The sequence below is a fragment of the Cannabis sativa genome, chromosome 3 (assembly GCF_029168945.1).
Source record: "Cannabis sativa cultivar Pink pepper isolate KNU-18-1 chromosome 3, ASM2916894v1, whole genome shotgun sequence".
In the NCBI taxonomy this organism is placed as follows: domain Eukaryota; kingdom Viridiplantae; phylum Streptophyta; class Magnoliopsida; order Rosales; family Cannabaceae; genus Cannabis; species Cannabis sativa.
In genome coordinates this window covers 41,601,396-41,627,749 of record NC_083603.1, presented here as the reverse complement: position 1 = coordinate 41,627,749, position 26,354 = coordinate 41,601,396, and the positions used below count along the sequence as shown (strand labels likewise).

At 34.9% G+C, this 26,354-nt stretch overlaps 2 protein-coding genes across 5 annotated transcripts; both read right to left on the bottom strand.

The window, feature by feature from the left end:
* Positions 1 to 39: 39 nt before the first annotated feature.
* LOC133035346 (PWWP domain-containing protein 5-like) lies at positions 40 to 3,441 on the bottom strand. Of its 2 annotated transcripts, none has more exons than XM_061111142.1 (2): positions 3,189 to 3,441; positions 40 to 3,022 (listed from the first exon to the last, which is right to left on the bottom strand). In XM_061111142.1, the coding sequence occupies exon 2, from the start codon at positions 3,008 to 3,010 to the stop codon at positions 299 to 301; it is 2,712 nt and encodes a 903-aa protein (XP_060967125.1). In that variant the 5' UTR covers positions 3,011 to 3,022; positions 3,189 to 3,441; the 3' UTR covers positions 40 to 298. The 2 variants fall into 2 exon arrangements, with proteins under 2 accessions (XP_060967125.1, XP_060967126.1); XM_061111143.1 differs by having other exon boundaries at positions 40 to 2,913; positions 3,189 to 3,342.
* A 3,105-nt stretch (positions 3,442 to 6,546) lies between these two features.
* Positions 6,547 to 25,037, bottom strand: LOC115709164 (probable LRR receptor-like serine/threonine-protein kinase At1g56140). Of its 3 annotated transcripts, XM_030637205.2 has the most exons (24): positions 24,784 to 25,037; positions 24,504 to 24,693; positions 11,969 to 12,040; positions 11,540 to 11,611; positions 11,368 to 11,439; positions 11,195 to 11,266; positions 11,019 to 11,090; positions 10,855 to 10,926; positions 10,650 to 10,721; positions 10,496 to 10,567; positions 10,330 to 10,401; positions 10,179 to 10,250; positions 10,040 to 10,105; positions 9,870 to 9,938; positions 9,714 to 9,758; positions 9,552 to 9,616; positions 9,088 to 9,467; positions 8,761 to 8,959; positions 8,450 to 8,614; positions 8,233 to 8,351; positions 7,941 to 8,151; positions 7,606 to 7,837; positions 7,376 to 7,526; positions 6,547 to 7,178 (listed from the first exon to the last, which is right to left on the bottom strand). In XM_030637205.2, exons 1-24 carry the CDS (start codon positions 24,965 to 24,967, stop codon positions 6,801 to 6,803), a joined length of 3,174 nt encoding a protein of 1,057 aa, XP_030493065.2. In that variant the 5' UTR covers positions 24,968 to 25,037; the 3' UTR covers positions 6,547 to 6,800. The 3 variants fall into 3 exon arrangements, with proteins under 3 accessions (XP_030493065.2, XP_060967116.1, XP_060967117.1); XM_061111133.1 differs by lacking the exon at positions 10,855 to 10,926; XM_061111134.1 differs by lacking the exons at positions 10,650 to 10,721; positions 10,855 to 10,926; positions 11,019 to 11,090 and having other exon boundaries at positions 24,784 to 25,035.
* Between the last annotated feature and the right edge of the window lie 1,317 nt (positions 25,038 to 26,354).

The following is a 26,354-nucleotide window of genomic DNA, read 5'->3' as shown; positions in this document are numbered from 1 at the left end:
ATCATAAGTAGCATTTTTTTTTTGAAAAAGAGACAAAGGTCAAGAAGGTGCTTGATCTCCTACCAAATTAATTAGGGAGCCTCACTTATGGCGGAGGAAAACCGTAGTAACAAAGTGAAATAAAATAAAAATAAAAGCAGTAAGCCATACAACTAAAGAAATAAACATGTTGTAGACTTGAGTGGCTGAACTAAACTAACAGGGGGAACTGTCCTAGGAAAGAATTCATCTCCACTCTCTAAGACACTCTTCGGTTCTATAAACCCATGAAACCATAAGTAGCATGACTTATTATTGTTCAATCTTCATCAACTTTCTGAGTTTGTTGGATCAAATTTGCACCCTCCTCAACAGATTCAGTCCCTTTTTTGCTCCTCTTCTTCGGACTTGGAGAAGCTTTACTTTGTTGTGTTGATTTTAAATACTTGAGGCGGTAGCTCACAAGTGAGGGTCCAAATGTACTGTATTTTCCTGCACTACTGAAAGCTGTTTCAGCATCAGAACGTTTACCAAAAACCACCTTGGCACGGCTGCTCTTCTTGAAGATTTGGGTCTCTGATTCTTTCAAAGAATCATATTGGCTAAATATCTTGTTCAAGTTGGTTTCTGTAGGAACCGAATCCAAGTTTGTGAAGTTCAAAATCAGCGCTGTTGGATAGTTATCATCGATAAAACTATCACTCTTCTCCACTTCCATTTCGATATTCTCATCATCAGTTTGCTGTTCAAGGGGATTTTGTGGCGGTTTTATGGCAGAGTTGTCAATCTTTTTCTCTCTACATTTTGCAGCTAGAAGGTCCTCAATTTCATTTCGATCTTCAGGCTCAGGAATGCTTCGAACTATTCTATCAGACCAGTAGGACTCTTTCATCATCTCTGGTGAAGGTAGTTCAGTGAATCCAGGCATGTTAGATTTTCTTCCACGCTTGGTTAATTTTTTCACAGTCTTACTACCAAACACTTTCTCCAGAGACTCCTCAATTTCTGAACTGGGCAATCCTAAGGCCTCAATTTCTGAACTGGGCAATCCTAAGGAAACAGTACTCCTAAACTCTGAAAAGAAAGTGATCATGGAAGAGTTGTTTACCCTCTTGGGATCCCTGGCAGCCAAAAAGAGCTGAGACAGCTTATCATCAGGACACTCCTCGGTTTCCAGCTTTTCGGGTTTTGATTCTTCAGGCAAAATGTTCGCTTTACTTTTACAGATGACATCTCCACTCTTAAGAATTGGACTGGACCCGTTTAGTTGGCTGGCAACCCTGCGGATGCTCTCTCCTACCCTGAAAGTTGGTTTTGGGAGCTGTGGAGAATTGTTATCATCCACACTAGCCATGGTTTTCTTTTTATTCACAGCCAAATCTTCAGACATCACTTCGCCCACTTTACGTTTCTTACTACTAAGCTTGCTTTCCAAACCACTTTTTCTGACAGGAGTTGTCAAATGCTTCTCATCAGCAAAATCCTTCACTATTTTCTCCTTTTTACTTGGAAGTGCGCTATCGCCATACACTTGCTTTCTTTTAAGGGATGATTCGCCTTGACTTTTTGGTTTTTCTTTATAAGAGATTGATGCATCAACATTATCATCCTTTTGTTGCAAATCAACAGCCCCAATCACTTCACTGCAATGTTGTGTCCTTCCAGAAAACAAAATGTCAGCATCATTCTCCAAGAGCCCACCAAGCATATTGAATTCCGGCAGCTGGGAATAGCCCTTACTGCGATTGAAGGCCAATAACCGTGACCGAGCAATAGTGAGTTCTAGCTTCTCAGTTACACCACAAGGAACTTGGGCCAATTCTTTAACATACTCAACAAGCTTAATAGGTTCAAATGAATCTACAGTTAAAAGCCTATCTCCACCATCTACCCTACATTTATCTTCTTCTAAACCAGCATTGATAATTATTTGAGTTTTAAGGTTGGCATATACTTCTTCAGGTATGCAAGAACAAGCCAGTCCAAACTCAACCCGTCTTGAAACCTCTTCCAAAATACAATCGAGGGCATCATGGAAATCTTCAGTACTGCTTAGCTTCTCCATTTGTGAGAAATGTGTAAGAAACGGTTTCATCCTAGAAACATCATTCCACGCAAATGTATAATCTCCATAATAGGCTATCAAATAACCATCTCTTTTCGAATGCTTCTTCGCCTTTCGTGATGCAGCTGAAGGGTCACAAATCTGGCCAGGCCACCATGGATGACTCCTCACTTTCCCCCATACCAAATCACCAACAGCGAATTCCGGTTTAAAGGCAGCTTCTGACTTAACATTTCCTCTAGAATACACCAGTGGGCTTAAATCATTGACGATTTTTGAAGATTTAGATTCATTCTCACTACTCTTGGAAGCCTTTGTCATGTCTTCCTTGCTCTGTGCCTCTAAATGAACTTCAAAATTCAGCTCCTCCTTTTGAACCCTTTCAGGTAGTTCCTTCCCATTGTCTATTTGGGGCAAAAGCTCAGCTTTCTTCTCCAACCCAACCACAGTATCCTCTATTAAATGCCCTGCAGATTCAGTAGTTCCAGGAGATTGAGGCTTAACAACATCAGAAACAGAATCAGCAGCCTCAACACATTCATAAACACTCGAATTTTCATCAACATTAGAACTAGGAAGGTCCACAACAGAAGCCCCTTTCTTCACATCCTCATTTCTTTCTTCCTCATCATCAAAAGCTTTTTCCTTTTCTTTGTCTTTTTCAGCTTCACTTGCACCAATGGCTTCATCCAATGAAACCCCGACATTTCCACCACAATCTGTACCTTCATCTTTCTTTGAAGAAAGATCTTCCATTTTCTCATTCTCAGCATCATTCACCTCACTCTCCAAACTCTTCTTGGACACACCACCATCCCTGACCTCGTTTGTTTCGCCATTCAAAGTATCAACCTCCATTATTACAGCTCCTGCTTGGTTATTAGCTCCATTAATCTCATTTGTAAGCTCACTTAAAACGACAACGGAATTGAGGTCAAGATCCTCAGCCTCAGATTTTTCAGTCATTAAATAAAAACCCTAAAATAAAAGAAAAAACAATTAAATTAATAAACTCCCCAAAAAACAAAAATTTACTACAAATCCTCATAAATGGTCACATACCGAAAAAAAAGCTCCAATTTGACTTTAAAATATACATATATATACATAGACAACAGAATATATATGATCAAAATAATGATACCTGCTGTAAAGGTACTTCGTTTTGAGCTGAAAGCTTCAACTTTTTGAGTTTTTAAACTAACAAATAGTGAAAATCAAGCAAATTTTTGGAGGGTTTCAGCTAATTACAGAAGAGGAAGTGGAAGAACAGGTAGAAAACTCAGGAGGAAGAGAAAGAAGACGGCTTTTACGTACCAGAAATTTTTGTGTGACTCCAAGACACGTGCTGCAAATCTAACGGTTTAGTGGTTTTGAGCAAGATCAACGGCTGTAAATCTACTCAGCTTAACTTCGTGTCTTCACACGTGTCAAATGGTACATTTTCTCGATTTTTGAATCTAAACGACGCCGTATTCACATGGCAATGGTCGTTATGAATTTGTTCCCACTTTTAACTTTATTTTTTCGAGTTAAATAAACTAATTGATGAAAGAAGCAGCTACTGCTGAACAATTTTATTCATGTTATATAATATTATATTAAATTGTATTTTATGTAATATTTTTATAAGAAATTATATATATGGTATTGATTGTTATAAGTACTTAAATATATAATATTTTAGTATAAATTTAAATTTAAAATAGTATTACATAAAAAAATATGATATAATCTAATTTAATATAATATAATACTACAAGAAATGTCACTTTTACCAGCACAGTTCGCTACTGTGCTGGTAAAAGTAATTTACTTTTACCAGCACATTTCACAAACTGCGCTGGCAAAGAGATCAAAGTTTTACCAGCGAACATTTGCAGCGGCTAAAATCTAACTTTTACCAGCACATTTACGCGCTAGGAAAAGTCTTTTTTGCCAGCACTTTTTATTTTATGCTAGCAAAAGTTCTAATACCAACATTGATTTGCCAACCCCTTTTACCAATACATCATAGGTAAATTCTATTTTACCAGCGCAATACTAACTTTTGTCAGCACAAAAATGTGCTGGCAAAAGTGACATTTCTTGTAATACAATCTAATATAACGTACTAAACTAGCCCTTAAAACATCTCTAATAGAGATACAAATAAGTAATACAAATGTATAATATAACTCACTTTATTAAAAATAGATGTCCTAAATTATGATGTAAAAATACCATTTTAGACCCTGTGTTTTGTAAAAGTTACAGATTGGACCCTGTGTTTTGTTAAATGACAAAATGGACCCTGTATTTTCTAAAATAGTAAATATAGGACCTTGAGCTTAATTTTTGATGACTTTTTTTTAATACAACCAACTTGAAGACAATGCTTAATACGAACAGATACAAAAAATGTAAATAGTTTTGTCATATAGTACTTTTAGATCAGATTATAATTAAACTTTATTTTGACAAAAAATCAATTCAGGGTCCTATTTGTACTATTTTAGAAAATACATGGTCCATTTTGTCATTTAACAAAACACAGGGTCTAATTGGTAACTTTTGTAAAACAGAGGATCCAAAATGGTATTTACCCATAAGAAAAATGTAAAAAAAAAAAAATTTTCAGCTATAATTTTTTTTTATTAAATCAAGTTTTTTGTCGTACAATTTTTCATTCTAGACCAAAGATGGGATTTTTTTTTTAACTTTTCTTTTTTCAATCATTTTCTTTACTTTTTTCTTTTCCAATCAAAATCCAACTTTTACATAGGGTGGTTGTGACATTTTTAACCCCTATAAGCAGTAATTACCTTGTAGAAAACATGTACTTGAAAAATGTCTAGCCTGTAAAACTTAAGACATAAGAGATGATGGATTCATCAAAATAGGTTAAGCTTAATTATATTAGATGAAATTTCTAATATCCTACCAAGTACAAGACAAGGTTGATTCATAGAATCAATATCCTATTATACAAACAAAACTATGGAGTAGTACTAAACATGAACAAAACAAAAATGAGGTGCAACTCATACTTGAGTTGTTCATAAACAGAAAATCATAGGCATAGTCCATCCAATTTTATGAAACATCTTTATCAACTTGGCTAGTTGTTGATGTTTTGAAGCATTGGATGGGTTAGCTTATCGCTTTGTCATAGCATTGCATCTTCAACAATGCTTGTACTTGTACACGATTCATACAAGGTAGGATGAGTTGTCCCTTGTTCAATTTGATTCATTAAGGTGCTGACATCGTTGAATTTCCAATCAACCAAGTAACCAGGCCTCGAAACATCAGTGCTCCAGTGTCTCCTGAAAGCATTGCCACCACTCTTGACATTGATGGACGAGCTGCAGGTGATGCTTGAGTGCATAAGAAAGCTGTTCTTATGGTTCTCCTCACTTCTTCCCTGTTGAATTCATAATGTTTGTTGAGAATCATGGGGTTCCATATCAAAACCAATTGGTAAGATGATGGCTATTTTTTTGCTCATCAATCTTGAACCGTATACGGATTGGATAAGGGATATGGCTCTGATACCATGTTGAGAATCATGGGGTTCCATCTCAAAACCAATTGGCAATGAGTGGAGTAGTCCATGTTCTTATATATGGCTCAATCTCTACCATTTATTCCATGTGGGACATCGTCCACAATAATGTTATTGAACTTTTGGTAACAGAAATTTATTTAGAAAAGAATCTAGTTTTAGTACCCATTCAAGAAGATAAGTCTTTTCTTCACCCAAGCTTGAGTCTGAATTTGGCACTCACCAAATCAGATGAGTAACGTGCTTTTGCACCTTATATCACTCATAGGGAGGAACAATGGTTGGTTCAATTTTTACTGGCTCTTTGTAGTGATTTTGAGGATATATACTTCATGGTTCTATATTGCATTGCTCTTCCTTCAGTTGATTTTGTGGTTAATGAATTGTTAACATATAAAATTTGTCTCAAGTCTATGTCAAGGAATGGCATTCTACTACACTATTTCCTCCCGAAGAGAACAATTTCACACAAAATTTGAGATTGATGAGCTACAAATAGAAAGGTCATTGAAAAGATCAGTGTCCTGAGTTTGCGAATCGTGCTAAAAAACAACAGAAAAATCAATCTAAACCTCCTCATATGGATAATCAACCACTGCTTTACAACCAAATACAACCTCCACAATTTAGTATTGCTGCAAATGTTCCTCCATCTGGCTCTTATGATTTTGCTGCTCTCTCAGAGTAGTTTCATAAGTTCCTTACTAAACCTAATAATGTCATGTCTGTCTCTTCTTTTGTAGGTCAACCATCCACTAGCATTTTAGGTATGTCATCTTCTACATGGGTTTTGGACTCTGGTGCTTCACATTGTATATCTCCCCATTCTACATTGTTTATTTCTTTATTTGTGCCTGTCATGAATATTGATTATACTCCCATGACATTAGTTAATATTGGTTTTATTTTCAAAATAGAAAGTTGGTGATTGTACTTTATTTATTGGTAACTAAAGTAGGTAAACTGAGTCTTGTTTTTTTATTTTCAAACATCATAACAAGAAAGTTGGTAACTATTAATTGAGATTGGACAGTGTAGTTTCCATTCTCAACCCCCAAACCAGATTATCTCAGTTCAAATTTTATGACACAAATAAATAAGCAAGGATAAACAGAACAAAAATAAGGTGTAACTCTGTTCATAAACAGAAAAGCATAACTTCATAACAAGGGCTGTTAGTTTCACTCCCAAGCCCTTGCTCCATCAACTTCACTGACCATTGTCTTGAAGCATTGGATGAGTTTGTCTTTCTCTTTGTGATGGCATTGCATCTGCTACTATGCTTGTACTTGAACATGAGTCATACAAGGTAGGATCAGTTGTCCCTTGTTCAATTTGACTCATTAAGGTGTTGACATCGTTGAATTTCCAATCAACTAAGTAACCAGGCCTCGAAACTTCAGTGCTCACATCAGTGTCTCCTGAAAGCATTGCCACCACTCTTGACATTGATGGGCGAGCTACAGGTGATGTTTGAGTGCATAAAAAAGCTACTCCTATAGTTCTCCTCACTTCTTCAGCGTCAAATTCTGATAGTTTTGAATCAACAAGTTCGATTTCACGGTCTTTTTCATGTAGATCCCAAGCCTATTGATAAAATGTATGAAGAGATTTGAAGTTGATAAAGTAAGATGGCATTATATAAATGACATGTTATAAAAAATCTATGTTCATTTAGATTCCAAGCCTAGTGAACTATATGAATGATGTGAAATTTGTGTTTGCTAAGATTAGAATTCATTAAATATTATATGAGACATGAGAAAAGGCAAAGGCTTTAGTACCAAGTCAAGAAGAAAAGCTCCTTCTTCACCTAAGCTTGAGTCTGAATTTGGTCTGCCAGAAACGATTTCTAATGCCACAACTCCAAATGCATAGACATCTGTTTTCTCTGTAAGGTGTCCACGCATGGCGTATTCAGGTGCAAGATAACCACTGCAGCACAAATGTAAAAGTTCAGTGAAAAGACAAGCACAAAACATAACAAAGTTCAATTATAAAGAAAAAGTCTTACATAGTTCCTGCAACTCTTGTACTTATATGAGTCTTTTTATCATCATAAAGTTTGGCTAAACCGAAATCAGATATTTTAGGAATGAGATCCGAGTCAAGAAGAATGTTGCTGGATTTGACATCTCGGTGTACAATTCTAAGCCGTGACTCCTCATGAAGGTAAGTAAGACCTCTTGCAATGCCCAAGCAAATGTCAAACCGTGTTGACCAGTTCAGATTCAAACTTTTCTTACCTGATCATGATAGTTACATTATTTGTTATGTTTAGTATAGCTTTTGGTTCTTAAAATACAGTTAGTGTTATTTGTATAAGCAACAAATGCATTATTCTCATACCATATAGTGCTTGATCAAGGCTCTTATTTTCCAAATACTCATAAACAAGAAGTCTTTTCTCTCCCTCAATACAACATCCATATAATTTGACCAGGTTTCGGTGTTGCACTGCAGATATCGTGGCGATCTCAGCCACAAACTGGCTCTTTCCTTGGTGAGAAGTCACTGACAATTGCTTCACAGCAATTACTCTTCCATCTTCAAGTGTTCCCTATTATTAGTTATACCAAAAGAATTGTCAAAAAGAATTTTATTGCATTCTATATTTCCAATGAGCTTATATGATATATACCATGTAGACAGGTCCAAATCCTCCTTCTCCCAACTTATTTGAGGAATCGAAATCATTTGTGGCCGTCCTTAGTTCAGCATAACCAAAAGTGAATGGCTTAACATCCATCCCCAAGAACTCTGCATATCACAATACAATAATCATACTTTCCTGATCATTAATTTCTCTTTCAATTAGGACCAACTAATGTGAAACATACAAGAAAAAAAATGCTGACCTTCATCATCATTCATTTGAGACTTCTTTCTTCTCTGAACAACATAAAAGGCCACTACAACAGACAAAAGGATGAAAGTGACAGCCCCAACAATGATCCCCACAATCAAACCAGTTCGATTCTTCTTATTGCTTGGAGGAATGTTACTAACTGTAGGTTCGAAATCTGCCTCCAAACAACACTATTCAACTCTATGATCGGCACAGTTTGACTAAGTTTCTACTTTTTTTAATTTGAAAAATAACTTCTTTAGAATGACTTTATTTATCATCCAAAAAAGAAGTCATATGAAACCATGTTAGATTGGTTACCTGGAGTAGCACTGATGGCTGAAATGGATGGTCCATAAGTACCTTGAGCTGGTATGCAACAAGTTCCTCTCCCAGCCCAATAAAGATGAATTTCAAGGTAGTTCTCTGAAACCCGAGCCTTAAATTCCTTCTGGACTGCTCGGAGAGAGACTGCACCAGCCTCCTTTCTGATGTCAAAATCTTTTATTTCAAGCTTTCCCTATCATAATTGCACACAAATAAGGTAGACATAAAGAGCAAGAACAATTCAGTTGATGGAACATTAATGTTGAAAAAAAAGATTGAAAATATTCTTGGGGACAAGACAATTAGGCTGTCATTAATTACTTGGATAAAAATATCAAACATACGCCTGCCCAAACTTTTCCAGCTGCTAGGATAGTCGAAAGCAGTTTCTACAAACTGAAGTTTGACAGTGTAGTTTCCATTCTGAAGCCCCAGACCATAGTATCTCAATGATGAAGCAGAAAGCCTTGTAGTTTGGTATAGTTCAGGGTCTAAAGTATTTTGAAATTGAGATAATGAATTACTTGTATAGGTAGCATTGCTATTCCCTGCGAAAAGTCCAACATTGCTTACTCCCCATCTCTCAGAGCTGGTGACAAAATGAGCAGCTGGACTAAGAGCTTCATCATCTTTTTCATACACAAGATTGTCAGTAGAAGATCTAATTTCATTACCACCAGAGTTAATGCCAAAGTTATAATCTGCAGAAGAAAATGAAAACATATGACATTTAGCTAAAGACTTTATCAGAAATAACCAACATAAATTGTTCTAATTATACTTACAGAGAGGACGATCTCGATTACATGGGAAATTTTTTTGAAGGCAGTTCAATTTTGTAAAAAGAGTTCTGATAACACAAAGCAATAATAAAGTAGTTTACTCAATAAATTTCACTTAGTGAATATGAATATTGATTTTTCTATGTTGCATGATGAAAAATTTACCTGTTGTTTGAATTATCTATTGTAAAATTGTTTCCAACCAAGTTACTGCATCAACAAAGTGACGTATAAAATTAATTAAGACTAGTTGTACTTTATGGTAAAACAAGCATAACACACAAATTGAGGTACAAACTAAGAAATGTCAAAGAAACTTACATGTCTAAATTTTGTTGATTGTTTACCCAAGAAGGAATACTTCCCACTAAATTATTGTATGTTACATCTCTGCAGGCATAAAATATTGCACATTTTAGAGTCATTACCATGAATCTTGCTAAACATACCCTATTATATAACTATAATTAAATTCATATATATTGGCTTACATGGTGAGAAGAGATGCACTTTTCCTTTGAGGCAAGGTACCATTTAGGTTATTGTTTCCAAGAAACCTGAGTAAAACATACAATATTACTATACATATGATTTTATACTATAAATTACAGGCAGTAATTAATGTCTTACAAAGCATTAAGTGAACTCAAGTTGAAAAGAGAATTTGGAATCTGTCCATTTAACTTGTTGAAGCTCAAATCCCTGTAATGAAAAAATGCAACTAATTCATAGATAGAATAGAGTACAAGTTGGGTAATTTTGAGTCCCCTAATGAACTTACAACTGTGTCAAGTCTTTATGTTCACCGATATTCGAAGGAATCGAGCCAGTGATGCTGATATTCCTTAATACTCTGCAGGTTGTATCAAAAAATTATACTCCACAATAAAACAGGAGTACTAATAAAGCTATTGTATGTATGATTGTGTTGAAAACATGTTACTTACAAGACTGATAGAGATTTCATATTGGCGATAAATGCAAGAGAAGAACTGCCATTAGATATTTCACTCAATAGCCTACATATAATTCACACTTAAGATTATTATTAACTTAAAAAATGTGTAGATGAATATGAAATTCTATATTAAGATTACTCACAACTCTGTTAGAGAAGTTAGATTCGCCAAAGTTGATGGTATAGGTCCTTGAAAAGAGTTTCCTTGAAAATTTCTACATACACATTATAGCCAAGTAACTATATATATATATAACTACCATTTTAATATATAGTTATAGATTTTGCAACTTGCAATGTTATCTAAAAAAAACACACACACACACAAATTGGTTAAACTTGTCTTACAAGGAAGTAAGATTTGACCAATTTCCTATGAATTCAGGTATCTCGCCTGTGAGTTCAATATCTGATGCCTTTCTAGAAAAAGGGGAAAAATATACTTAGTTATTTTTTCTTCTAATATAATAATGTTGAAGGAATTGAATGATGAGTTAGAAGAAATAATTTACACTGTTTTCAAGCTTTGGAGATTTGCAAATGTTGAAGGAATTGTTCCATTAATTCCACAACTATCAATGTAACTGTCAAATAAACAAATTGAATGAATAGAGTTTATATTATGGATTCTTAACTAAATGCAGCCAAGAAAAAAGTATCAAATCTTTAATAGATTTTACAAACTTACAGTTGTTCTAATTTGCTTAAGTTCCCTAGTTCTTGGGGCAGAGGACCAGAGAAGTTGTTTGATGAAAAAGACCTATATATATATACATAATATAATGTAAGAGAATTAAGGGCAATAATATGATGGAATTGGATAAGGTTGCAATAAATTTGTAAGAAGGCATTCAAACTTACAAAGATATTAGCTCAGTAAGTTGTCCCAATTCCTTTGGTACCTCTCCTGACAGTGCATTTATGCCTAAGCTCCTAGTATTACATAACCAAAACAGAGAAGACATTATAGTTATACCAAATCATGTTGAGCATTTATGATAAATTTATGCTTAAATTTTAGGTATGGACTTACAAGTATTGCATGTTAGTGAGGTTTCCAATTGATGGAGATAGAGAGCCTGACAACAAATTCTGGGCCAAGTTCCTACAAAATGAATTCATGGAATAAACCAAGTATTATATGCATAAAAAAAAATCCAGTAAGTAACACGTTAGCGATATTCTTTAAAAGTTATTTAATTGATTTATATTGAACCTAAGTATGCTAAGTACCATTAGCATTAATCATAAAAAAATAGAGAAATGCTAAAAGTACCCGTAGTACTTAGTATTATTAGAAGGTGTCATTATGCTATTAGTCCAATTAAATATTATGTTTCATATATTTTAATTATTATAAAAAATCGTAATCGTAAGGTGTCACTTCGCGGTAGTGCTGTTAATTAATAGCAATGTTCTAAAAAATAATGATATAGTTAAGAGAATATAAAAGATTTCATACAGATCGGAAAGGAAGGTCAGAGTCCATAGCTCTTCTGGAATTGGACCAACAACACTCAATGCATATACTTTCCTGTTGTGTAATTACCAAAAAAATTAATTAAAATGGGATCATATCTATTTTATATAAAGTGTGCTTATATAACTAAATTTTTGATTTATGAGAAATTTATGGGTGGTGTGATTATATTTAATAAAATAATAAAATATTATTTATATATAATAAAATAATAAAATAAAAATTTAAACTGATATTTGATATTTGAACTGATATTATTTATATATATACAATATTATATATTGTTCTCATGTGATATTATTTAAACCATAAATTTACTATCCTATTTTGAATTTAATTAAAACTAATAAAATATATATACCTAATCTTGTACGTTCTCATTTTTTCTAATTTTTTTTTTATTAAAGTTAATTATTTTAAATAAATAAAAATTCATAATAAAAATCTAATTTCTAAATTTTCTCTATTACTATACTATTTTGAATTTAATTAACAACAATAAAATATATGTATGTATATTTTTCATTTTTTTAATATAAATTTTCTATATACATATATATTTATACAAAAAAAAAAATAGAGATAAAAAATAATAGTGAAGAGATCCAAAAAATTTCACATAAGCTTCAAACACACTCTAAAAAAAGTATCATTTATAATTCTATGTGTAACTAATTTATTTGTTTATTTGGATGATTTTAGTCTATATATCTCAAATTATACTTTTTAATTTTTATAATTCGGTTATAGCAAGTAAGAATATTTGGGTTGATGTAATCATAACAGTATATATATAGCTTTATTAGTTGAGCATGAATTGTCCATTTGATTTTGTTTTAAGTTTAGATTTTACAATTGTATTTGAATACTTAGCTATATATATATATATGTGGATCTTGAGTTTATCGGGTTAATTTGTTGAAAATATATGTTTACTGATTTGCTCAAAATAAATATACATAAACACATATATTTTGTTGAATCCAAATATACATAAACACATATATTTTGTTGAATCTATCATGAAGTACTATGAGATTGATGAGAGGCTTCAAGAGAAGAATTATATTAAGATAAATTTGAAGAGCATTGCTTTGTTATAATATTATTTGGAAGCTATCATATTTCTTGTTTTTTATATTCTTTCTTTCATATGTCCAGTTATATGCCTGCTACTCATATTCTTTATAATTTTATTATTACCGGCTCGAGTTAAGTATCCGTAGTAAGTGTGTAGCATTATTATTTTTTAAATATATTTAAATTTCAAGCTAATCTCCATTCTCCTCTTCTCTTTCTGCAAATTTTAAATTTGACTTTTCACTATTGATTTTCAAATAACCCCACACACTAATTAAAATTAGTTTTTAAATCATTTTAAATTATATGATTATTTATTGAATCTTTCTTAATTAAATTATAGAACACATAACATAAAACTAAATATACGTGCCTTGCACGTAACTTTCTTCTAGTATAATAATATGGGTGAAAACTTAAAACTTAGAATATTGATAATATATTATGTTAATTAACAATTGTAACTTAGAGAAGAAAAATGAAATTGAAAAAAACATATGCTACAGAATTATTAACTATTTAAAAGTGTGTATATATCGACAATAATAAAAAAGAACAATCCTATTTAAATTCTAACAAAATTTGTTACTAACCTAATAATATTGGTCACAAAAATAGAATTTATTGAAAAATAAATGTTTTTTTAAATACAACAAATCTATAAATATAGATAATAAATTGTCAATAAAATTATATTAATAACTGGACTCTAAATATCAAATTTTAGTCATATTTTTATTTTTGTTAAGACTAAACGAGACTTATAATTACAAAAGAGCTCACTTTATTAATTTCAACCAAAAATAAAACTTAAAACTCTTGCCAAGATTATGAGATTTTTTTTTTTTTTTGGAAATTGTTTCAAATTTGATTAATTTGACATCTCTAAAATTGGTATATTTTTTTCAAACGAAATAAAATAATTTCAAGTGATGATAACAAATGCCAAATTTGATCATATCTGATATCAAAAGCTAAATCATCTTTTATCCAAAAAAAAAAAAAAAAATATGACTCCCTAACCATGTCTATAAAATATATCGAGGTGTTGGTAAAACCACTCCCCTCTTCCTAGGAGATTGGTCATTCACCAACCTCTTGCCTAATAGATTATGTTCATGATTTGTTTGTCTTTCCTACTCTCTCTGTGTTTCGTGTCCGTGGGGTTCTCTTAGTCTTCTGTGGGTTCTGTGTTTTGTGTTTGGCTTTCTTTTGGATTAGTTTCGTCTCCTTTGTAAGTTTTGGTGTTTGTGTTTCTTTGTGTTTTTTTATCACTCGTTTTCCTTTCTTTTCTGTGCGTGGGGTCTTGTGTGTCTGTGGAGTTTGGTAGGTTGGTTGGGTCCTGGTTTGTGGGATTAAGTTTTTTGGTTTGTCGTTTGCTGTCTTGCATTTATGGAGATAGTAAATGCTCCTGTGGTCAATGCTCGAGGTAAAGCTGTCTCTTGTATTGAAGCTACTATTTCTCTCAATCCGAGTGCCTCTTCTCTTAAGGCATTGTCATCTTTGTGTTTGGTTGGGAGAGTAGTGGCTCCAATGGCTGTTGATGAGGATGATGTCAAGGAATATGTTACAAAAAATTGGCTTAAGAAGGTTGCAGTCTTTGCTATGAATGATGCGTTGTCAAAACCCAATACCTTTAAACTGGGTTTTGATTGTGAGGAGGATAGGCAATGGGCACTGGATCAAAGTCCCTGGTCTTTTAAAGGATACTCTTTTGTTCTCTGTGCTTGGAAGTTGGGTGGTGAAGGCATTAACTCTGTGGACAAAATTAATTTGTGGGTGCAGATTCACAACTTGCCTCATGAGTACTTTTCAGTGGACAATGGCAAGCTCCTTGGTGGATTATCTGGAAAGGTACTCAAAGTGGAGCTCGAGGAGGATAAACCGTGTTCATGGCATCTATTTCTCAGAGTTCTTGTGGAGCTTAATATTGAGAACTCGCTTTTTTCGGGTTGTTTTTTTGATCTCGACTCTGGAACAAAAAGATGGCTCCAGTTTAAATATGAGAAAGTTGGGATTTTTTGTTACTTCTGTGGGCGTCTGGGGCATCAACGAAAGGGATGCACATTGTCTTCTCCGTCCACGGTGGCTAACAGTGTTGGTGTTCCTTTTCCGTTGTTCGGACCGTGGCTATCCACGGCTTCGAAGTTCCATGACGTTTTCACCAGTACTGTGATGAAGAGGGGGTCGACTTCTTCGACTGGATCTATGGCAGTCGACGTTGTAGGCGTTGGAACGGAGACAGTGCCTCGGATCGCCGGTGCCGGAGCCAATTCGAAAGATGTTGGGGATCGAAGTCCGAGCCGAGCTGTGACTATGATGGATCGTGACTTCTCCGGGCGTGGGAAAGGTATGCAGAAAAAATGGATTCCCAAGAAGAAGAGTGCTGGGTCTGGTCGAGGTAGAGCTGAAATGGGTAATAAGGCTATGGAAAATTTGAATAGTGATGGAAAGTTATCTGTCTCTTTTCCTTATATATTGTCGTTGACTGGGGGATATAAAGGAAACCAAGTAGGTATAATTAATGCTACAAATATGGAAAAGCCACCTTTGATTATGACAGATGCTGTAACGGACACTTTGTCCATTGGGAAAGGAAGTGGGCCATCTGGGCTTGTTGGGCCGACTGGGCCGAAGGCTAAGTGTGGAAAAAATGATTTTTTTGGAAGTGAGGAAGGGTGTGGGCCGGTGCTTCTTATTAATAGTGGGCCTGTTTCTTCTAATTCCAAGCAAGTTGGGCCTGGTGATTTATTGTATAACTCCAAAGCTATTATTGATAAGGCTTTTGAAATAGGAGACAACTCCCAACCCGAGCCCACTCTGAAGGACGTGGCTGATGGTGAGGCGGCCCACCCATGCATAGAGAAAGAAAAAGTTTTGTCTAATGTTGTTGCTCAACTTGAGAGTGGCAATGGAAGCTTGGGCGTTCCCTCTTGTGATGAAGGAAAAGCTTTATCTCAATTCTTTAAAGCCCAAGAGGAGTTACTTTATGACTTGAAACATTTTGGAAAGCTAGATTTGTATGAAATCAAAAGGTTGGGAGGGGACATAGGTGTGCCGACTAGTTCTGAAGTCAATGAAAGGTCAACTCCTTTTAAAAAAAGGAAATTTGAAGGCTCAGCTTCTTTATGCACTAGACCTCACAAGACTATCAGGACCCACCCGGATGTGGTTCGGGATTTTCCATGGGATAATAAGGAGAAGGACCGGGAATCTAAGGTGATCTATGACGATCCATCCGAAGAAGAGTCTGACTCAATGAGCTGCAATGAAGGAATAATGAAGAACCCGTTAATTGGTTCCTTTGTCATTGAAGACTCTGGCTCCAGCTTATCGGTGTACTCACAGAACCCTGTGGAGGAGAATGTCAAATCTCCTCCACAGGCGCCATGAGAGGGATTGCCTGGAACTGTAGGGGGTTAGGGCAGACCTCTACAGTTCGTGAATTGAAGTCCCTGATCAGAGCGCGCTCTCCGGACTTTGTGTTTCTGACCGAGCTCAAAGTGGATGCGACTCCTCTGGTACGTACTCTTAGATCCCTCCACTTTTATTTTAATATCAATGTACCCTCTATTGGTACTGCTGGAGGTATTATTTTGGCTTGGAAAGTTGGCTTTAATTTTGAATGTATTGCTTGTTCTCGAAATCATATATCTGGTATTGTTTACTCGGATCCCCTCTCCAATCCGTGGCTTCTCTCGTGTGTGTATGGCCCCCCTTATCTTCATGCTAAGAAAAAGTTTTGGGCGGAGTTAATGGCCCTTGGGGATAGGTTTGGAGGCCCTTGGCTAATTATTGGAGATACCAATTTTGTGCTTAGTAACTCTGAAAGAGAAGGCTCTTCAGGAAGAGACCCCTTTATCCCATTCATTTCTAACCTTGTTGATTCTCGAGGGTTGATCAATATGAGTATACAAGGTGACAAGATGACTTGGGATAACCACAGGTCGGGGGGTAGTCATGTGAAATCTGCTCTCGATAAAGGGATAGCGAATGGAGCGTGGTTCAAACTGTTTCCAAAAGCAACTATTTGCTCTTTCCAGACGAGCAATTCGGATCATAGACCTCTCTTTCTGGATACTAGTGGTCAACCTCCCAAGTTTAAGAGATTCTTCAAGTTTGAGGAAGGCTGGACGCGGGATGATAGAAGCAAACTTGTTGTTGCCAATGCTTGGAGAACGGTAGCTCATTCTTGGGCCCCCGCCCGTTTTTTTAAAAAGGTTGGTGCTACTAGGATCGCCCTTCTGAATTGGAATAGATTGCAGTATGGGAGGCTTGATTGGGTAATTAAAGACCTGGAACTGAAATTGGATAGTTTTCAGAAGCTCCCTGTGGGAGCTAGGGAGTGGAGAAAGGAATGTGAAATTAGGAAATCGCTAAATGAAATGTTGACCCGAAAAGCGATTTATTGGAAGCAGCGAGCTAGGATCACTTGGCTCAAGGAAGGGGATAGATGCTCGAAATTCTTTTTCCTCTCGGCTACAATAAGAGGAAGGAGAAATGCCATTGAAAGTATTTTGAACAAGGATAATGTCTGGATCACTGATAGAGATGCTATTGGAATAGAATTTACCGAGTTTTTCAAGAGTATTTTTGTGGGATCAGACACTGACCAAAGTCTGGACTGCAGGAGGTTGTTTCAGGAAAAGATTTCCCTCGAGGATCAAGAGGGGTCTCTCCTCTGCCCCTCTCGGGATGAAATAAAGAATACCTTGTTTGCCATGAATAGCCATAAGGCTCCGGGCCCGGATGGAATGTCAGTACTCTTTTTCAAACATTACTGGGAGTCTGTGGGAGATGATTTCTGTGACGCAGTTTCTGACTTCTTCAGGAATGGTTATATGCATAAAGGTTTAAATGCTACAAATGTAGTTCTTATCCCCAAGGTCCAGAATCCGAAGAGACCAAGTCAATTCAGACCCATTTCTCTCTGCAATGTTATTTACAAGGTCATATCCAAAATCATTGCCAATAGAATCAAACCGATTTTGCCTTCTATAATATGCCCTACTCAAGCGGCTTTTGTTCCGGGAAGAAACATTCAAGATAATAATGTCATTGTTCAAGAGATTATCCATTCGTTTAAACGGAAGAAAGGCAGGGAAGGTTTTTTTGCAATCAAAATTGATCTTGTTAAAGCTTATGACAGGCTCAGTTGGAGGTTCATTGACCACGTTATGGATTGTGTGGGTTTCCCTTCGAAGCTGCGAGCTTGGATCTCGCAATGTATTTCCACGACCACTTTGAACATCTGCCTGAATGGGGGTCAGGTTGGAAAAATTATGCCTTCGTGTGCCGCCAGGGTGATCCCCTCTCCCCTTATCTATTCATTTGTGCAGCGGAGGTTGTCTCGAGACTGTTGGAAGAAGCTCTGGGGCAAGGCAATATCCATGGAATAAAACTCAGCAGAGGTGGGCCAACTATTACCCATCTTCTCTTTGCAGATGATCTTATCCTGGTTGGTAGGGCCAATATAAATGAAGCTAATGGTGTCTGGAATTGCCTGGAGAGGTTTTGCTCTTGGTCTGGTCAAAGGGTGAATAAATTAAAAACATCTATTTTCTTCAGTAATAATACCCCTGAGGGTATGAGGAGAGGGATTAAGGAAGCTCTGGGCATTCAATCTCCGGAAGGTGCTATAAATTATTTGGGTCTGCCCCTTTTCAGATCTAGACAGAAGGATGCAGATTTCAACTTTATTCTGGATAATCTCACCTCTAAACTGCAGGGTTGGAAAGCAAAAACGTTGTCGAAAGCGGGCCGAGCTACTCTTATCAAGTCTGTGGGGTTGTCGATGCATGTCTATGCTATGCAAACCACCAAACTCTCGAGTAGTATGGCCACAAGGGTGGATGGTTTAGTCAGGGATTTTTGGTGGGGTTTTGATAAAGGCAACCATGGTCTTCATCTGAAGGCTTGGGATAAGCTGTGCCTTCCCAAATCTGTGGGTGGGCTAGGCTTTAGGAAAACAAAGGAAATGAATCTGGCATTTCTTGCCAAATGAGGATGGGATTTGCTAAAAGGCTCCCAATCCTTATGCTGCAAAATTTTGAAAGCCAAGTATCTAAAAGGGAAGGAGTTTTTAAACTGCAGTTATAAGGACTCTGATTCCTGGTTCTGGAAGAATGTTGTGAAAGCAAAATCCATTTTAAGGAAGGGGGCTTGTAAAGTGGTAACAAATGGAAGGGCGACTAACATTTGGAGGGATCCTTGGATTCCGCACCTGAAAGGTTTTACCCCGATACCAAGGGGTGGGGCCTCAATGAATGAGCATTGTGTGGATGATTTATTGCTTGAGAATGGAGAATGGGACATCCCAAAGCTAAATGTCTTATTTGATAAAGTTACGGTGTCTGCGATCGTGAAAGGGGAAAATCCCTCTGGCCAAGGGGAGGATAGATGGGTGTGGACACTGGATAAAAGTGGCCAGTTCACAAGCAAATCTGCTTATTTGTCTCAAGCTATGGATAGAGCTAGTCCTTGTGTGGTAGCTCCGACTCTCTGGAATAAGTTGTGGAATAGTAAAATTTTAGAAAGGCATAAGATCATGTGGTGGTGCATATTATCCGATGCACTCCCTATTAGATCTGTGATTGGAAGGCGTTTCCACATTGAAGACACCTGCTGCCCTCTATGTGGTTTGGGGGAGGAATCCATGGAACACCTGTTCTTGTCTTGTGATGTGGCGATGCATTTATGGAGATCATCACCTTGGGGCGTCTATCCTATCTGCAACTCTGGGATTCGAATGTGGGATTGGGTCAAATTTTTATGGAATTTGAATTCTAGGGGGATCCGGGTGGAAGAAGCTTTCCTGTATGCTTCGATCATAGTTGAAACTATCTGGAAAGTGCAAAATGATTTTATACATAATAACTCTCATCTGGATATTTTGAAATGTATTGACCAGGTTAATAACTCTTATGCAGAGCTTCATGCTACTTTCTTACCTTGCTCTACACCAACTGAAAGGGAGACCTGGATGCCGCCACCTCAGGATTGGATAAAATTGAACTGTGATGTTAGGGTGGGGTCAGAAAGTATGTGCTTAGCAGTGGTAGCCAGGAACCATCTAGGTTCGGTGATTCGAGTTCTTACGGATCGGTTGAACTTCTCAGATGCTTTGTGTGGAGAAGCAGCGGCTTGTTGTGCAGCAGTTTCTTTGGCTCTGGAGGAAGGTTTTAAGTTTATTTTGATCGAGAGTGACTCGAGATTAGTTATCAATGCACTCAATGGGACGGAGTCTCATTGGGCGATTGACAATTATATCTCTTTTTGTGCAAAGTCATCTCCTTCGTTTAGTTGTTGTAGTTTTATGTATGTTAATCGAACTTGTAATTTTGCAGCCCATAATGTGGCTAATTGGGCTTTTATTAACAAGTTGTACGGGATTATTCCGGTTGCTTCAGTTCCGGAGAACCTTTTATGTAATGACCGCGAGGTCTATCTTTAATTATTAATGGTACGATTACGCTTATTTTCAAAAAAAAAAAAGAAGGGAAAACTAAATCCTTTATGTAAAAATTATTGGTAAAGGTCGAGAGAGGGAGGTTTGTTCCTTGGATCTATCTTGGTTTTTGTGGATGCGGCTATTAGGAGCGTTTTGTAAGTATATGGTACGCCTTGTTATGGGCTGTCTTATATCAATGGAGTTGGTAAAACACTTATATTCTAGGCAACTCTTGTCTATTTTTCTAATGTGGGACTCCCTCCCCTCAAATTAAGGACCATGTACTCATGACCTCCCCTCGAGCGAAATCATCTTGTACCGCTAACCTTCACTACCTATCTAGCACAATATCAAGTGACTTTTGATACATGCACCATCCAAATCTTCAATCGCGATGTCATCACATTGATGATTTCTCCCACACATCACACATGCAGGCCACTACTCAACTCCTAAACCTAGCGATACCACTTGTTGGCCCCATTCTTCCACCTTGTTAGGCTACCACACCTAATCATGTTAACTTTCACATTAGTATGGTATTGTCTACTTTAGGCCTAGGCCCTCACTGTGTTATTTTTTGACATGGAACACTTTTATGTTCAAGACAATTCTTGTCTATTCTTTTGATGTGGGACTTGGATTGATACCCTAACATAGGGGTGTTCATTGGATCATATCCAATAGATTTGAACCCATCCGATCCAATCCAATTATTTATTGGATATTGGATTTCGCCATCCGATCCAATCCAATTAAATTGAATCATCCGATCCGATCCGATCCGATCCAATGGATATATTGGATTGGATCGGTTCCATCCATTGGATGATTTAACTGGTTTTTTATTGGATTGGATTGGATCCATCCAATGGATCCAATGGATGAATCCAATCTATTTTAGCCACTATTTAGGCTGATTTCATTAAAAAGGAAAAATATATAAAAAATATATAATTTAAAATCTAATAATCCAATAATAAACAATAGTTTAATCCAAATCCAACCTAATTTTCATGATACCATAATAAAAATATAACACAAATCTAACTTAATAAGCAAAAGTCTTAATAAACAAGTCCAATACATCAAATGCAAATATTATATAAAATATTAAATCAATGTGTGCATGTGCACAGTAAAACTTATTAATAATTAATATATTTTTTTTAAAATAAAATAATTAAATATATAAAATTATAAATATTAAATATGATTGGATGGATATTGGATGATATTTGATTGGATCGGTTCGGTTATCCATTGGATCGGATGTCTCATCCAACATCCGATCCAATCCGATTGGATTTTTAAAATTTGCATCCGATCCGATCCAATTATGATTGGATATCCGATTCTATTGGATCGGTTGGGATTAGATCGGTCGGTTAGGATTGGATCGGATGACTTTCTTTTGTCTTATATGTAAAGATATAATATTAAAATAATATAAAAAATATATAAAGAAATTAATATACAATATAACGTAAATGAGTGAGATAAAATGAAAAAAAAAATTAATAAAATATTTTAAATGAAAGCTCCAATAAATAGACAAGTTGATGAGAGTGTTTTAATGTTATGAAAAATAATAAGTATTTAATTTTCTTTTTTTAAAAGGGCAATATTTTACAAAATGTCAAAAAAGTAATTATTATCAAAGAAAAATGAGAAAGTCCCTAATTTGTGTATAGACCACTAGATGATGTAAAATTACGTATAATTTTTATAATTTTAAAAAATGTTGACTAACAATCATGCAAATATATAATTTTGAAAATTATTAATGGATAAAATAGTGTACAACACTGTATAAGATGATAAGATCCATGATTAGCAACCTTATTATGTTAGCAAATATGCTCTACATGATAATTAAGTTACAATTTCACAATATCTAATTTAATTTAAATATAAATTTAGAGTGAAGTTTTGGGAAGTCTGTAGTACACTTTAGACCAGCTATTTCAGGATAAGCTTATTTTTATTTTTGGACATCTACTAAAATTTTTTAGTCTTTTTTATTGACTTTTAATGTTCGCATATAGTTATTTAAAATTATTTGAAAAAATAAATTTAAATAGTTACTTACTAAACATTTAAAAAAATTTACAATAATCCTAAGCACTTACAACATACACAATTAGGAAATAAATTTATGTTAGCTTAAAAGACTCTCCAAAATACCAAAATAAATAAGAAATATACAGAAACACTTTTTTTTTTCGCTAAAAGTGATTTTTTAAAAAAAATTATTTATATACATATAAATAGGGAAATTTGATTTTTTATGCATGATTTAAGGGTTAATTGGTTAGAAAAACTTAAATTATAGGTAATTGTTAGAATATGCCCACTTTACCTAAATCCCAAAATTACCCCTCTCAAAATCTCACACCCATTCTCTCTCCTTTCCTCTATTCTCTCTGTTCAACCGTCCCAACCCAGCCCTCCCAACCCCAAACGACGGCCACACACTGGCCCACGACGCTCCCCACCGACCCACCACGCACCATCATCGAAGCACCACCACCGACCCACAATACCCACGGCGCACCCCCTCTCTCTTCCTCTCTCTCAACCCGTGAGGACCACCCAAACGCACGGCTCACCTCCACCACCTCCGACGACCACCGAGGACCACCCACCACCTCCGACGAAGGACCCAGCCCCCTCTCTCTTCCTCTCTCAACCCATGAGCCTCAACCGAACGCTGCACCCCATCTCAGCCCCCTTCTCTCTTCATCTCTTTCTAGCAACGAAAAAAAAAAAAAAAAAAAACCACTTGGTCGATGGTCGGACCATTGGGTCCGATGGGGTCCGACCAATCGGACCCATCGGACCCAATGGTCCGACCATCAGACCAAGTGGTTTTTTTTTTTTTTTTTTTCTTCTTTAGAAAGAGATGAAGAGAGAGGGGGGGTCCGATGGTCGGACCATGGGGTCTGATGGGTCCGATTGGTCGGACCCCATCGGACCCAATGGTCCGACCATCAGACCGGGTGGTTTTTTTTTTTTTTTTTTTTTTTTTTCTTTCGGTTAGAAAGAGATGAAGAGAGAAGGGGGCTGAGAGAGAGGAAGAGAGAGAGATGGTTTGAAATGTGAGGGGTAGTTTAGGAAAATCATTAAAGTGGTCATATATGACCAATTTTAATGATTATACATTTAGGGGAAAAATTATAGGGTATTTAAAGCATGGAATTTCAAATTTCCCTATAAATAATAGATATACATATATATACATACTAGAAGAGAATTACGTGGCGAGCCACGTAAATATTAGTTTTATTTTAAGTTCTAGGGTTTTTGTTTAAGAATTTAGTGACTAATTGTAAATTATGTTATAAACGATATGTTTTATAAAACTAATTGTTAAGAATGTCATAATTGTGTATATAAACCTATAATATACACATTGTTATTCAAATGTTTTAGGTTATAAACGATTTTTTTTATATAGAGTTTAGATTTTATATTGATGATTGTTATTTAAGGTGGGTATTGGTGTAGTTTTTTTTAATTTAAAAAAAGATTGTTTAATTTTTTTGGGTTTAATTATTGGGTTTAAACGTTTTAAAAAAAAAAGATTGTTTAATTTTTTGGGTTTAAAAAAAAAATCGTGTAAGTAAGCTAACAATATTAATATTTGTTAATTTTTTATTTATTTGTTAACGTTTAACTAATAAAAAAAATATCAAACATTGGAGATATACGGTTAGTTATGTTAGAGAGATATGTGGCTAGGATTATTTTTTTTAATTTAAAAAAAGATTGTTTAATTTTTTGGATTTAATTATTTGGTTTAAACGTTTAAAAAAAGATTGTTTAATTTTTTGGGTTTAATTATTTATATATTTTTTAAAGTTAACGGGAGATCAAACCTATCGTTAAATTTAACAGAATATTTTTTTTATTTTTAAAAGTATATTCTGTTAAACCAAGAAATACCGTTAGATAGGCACTTTTAATATATAAAGATATACATACATTCTAGTAATGTGACAGATGGTGCCACTGTTGAAAGTACAGTCGCATTTGATGAAGGGATTATAGGATGTGTCGGTGATGGGTGGGGATTCATCCAAGGCGAAGCCACTGCATGGTTCTCCACTTATGTTCCATTCATTAGACTCAGCCCTTATATTCCATTGCTCAAAGATCAAGTTCAATGCTCTCACTGCATATACATACATACATACATACAACATACCAATTTACATATAAATATATATAACAGATGAGATTATATTATAACAAGGAGATTGACCTTCAGAGGGAGGTGTAGAAGTGAGTTTAGTTTCATTCTGAGCTTTGGTGGTAAGAGAAGGAATAAGAACATTAATCAATAATAAACAGAGTATAGTATAATAAGTATTATTATTAAAGGCTGGTGATGATGATGCCCCTCCTGACATCGAGAGTCTCAGATTTAGATGAATAAACAAAAACATGAGTTCATCTCATTTGCTTATTATATGGAAACAAACCCCAAATAAATAAGTAAATAAGTATATAGGAGTACTGGACTACTGTCATAGTCCATGTATACATGTGGTTGAAATTAAAATTGTTAAGGTCAATTATTAGACAACCTTCAAGTAAATAATAGGCTTAATAGCAATGTTTTTTTTTTTTCCAAATAAGCTTTCGTTTCATCATATATGAAGTATGAAACTTGGAATTTTCTAAGCCAAGACTTTTATTTATTTATTTATATATTTATTTTTTTGAATGATTAAGCGAAGACTTTAATAGTTTGTTTTTCTTTGCTTGACTTAGAATTTTCAACGGCAAAACTTGGTGTATATATTCATGAGATGACTCAGAACTAATAGACTTATCATTATTACATATCAACTTAATGTTTTTTCCAACTACTTGTTGCTAGCTTAGTGACTATCAAAAGTACCGGAGGTTGTGTATTATTATAAAAAAATTGTAATTAATAATTATAAATTATTATTTTTATGTTGTAACTAAAAAAATCGTAACTAAATGTATAATTTTTAATCACAATATATTTATTGTGACTAAAACTAAATTAATAACAATTTCTATCTATCGCAAGTAACTTTTTGTTGTGATTAAAAGTCACATTTAGTCACAAAAAATTTATATTGTGATTAAAACATTGTTACTAAAAGTAACTTTTTTTGTAAAAGTATTAAGAGATCTTATGTGGTGTAATGTAATTTATATATAGACGCCTCAATAAAAAAAAAATTAAAAAAACAAAAGAAAGAAAGATAATGCTTTTTCTTTCAATTAATTCTAATGTAATGACATAAAAGCAAGACAATGCTATACTTTTAACTACAGTATTAATCATAGTTACCTTTAAAATTCAAAGATCTCATATAGTCAATTCTCCATTCATCATGTCAATTAGTTCTATTTATCAATGGGAGATAAAGGATGTGATATAATTCAGCGGTAGAAAAGTGTCACTTTAAAAAAAAAATGACAACTTTATTAATCAATGAATTCCAACCATAACAATACATTAAACATCAGCAAAATTAGAGCTCTCATTGAAAATACAATCAAAATAAAAACAAGAACCGAGAACAACACAGTGAGCTGCCTTGTTTACAAAATATTTAACAAATTAAAAATTAAATTAAGAAGGCATGTGAATGGCACTATATAAGGCTTGAACAACCACTAAACAATCTGTCTCAAGCTGAACATCAAGCCACCTTTTCTTTTTGATCCAATTACCTAAGACCTCTTTGATTCCAATGACTTCCACAAAAGAAGCCTCAACCCACCAATTAAAACTCATTGAAAAGTCTTCCAAAAGAGTGCCAGAACTATCACGAGTTATTGCTCCCACAC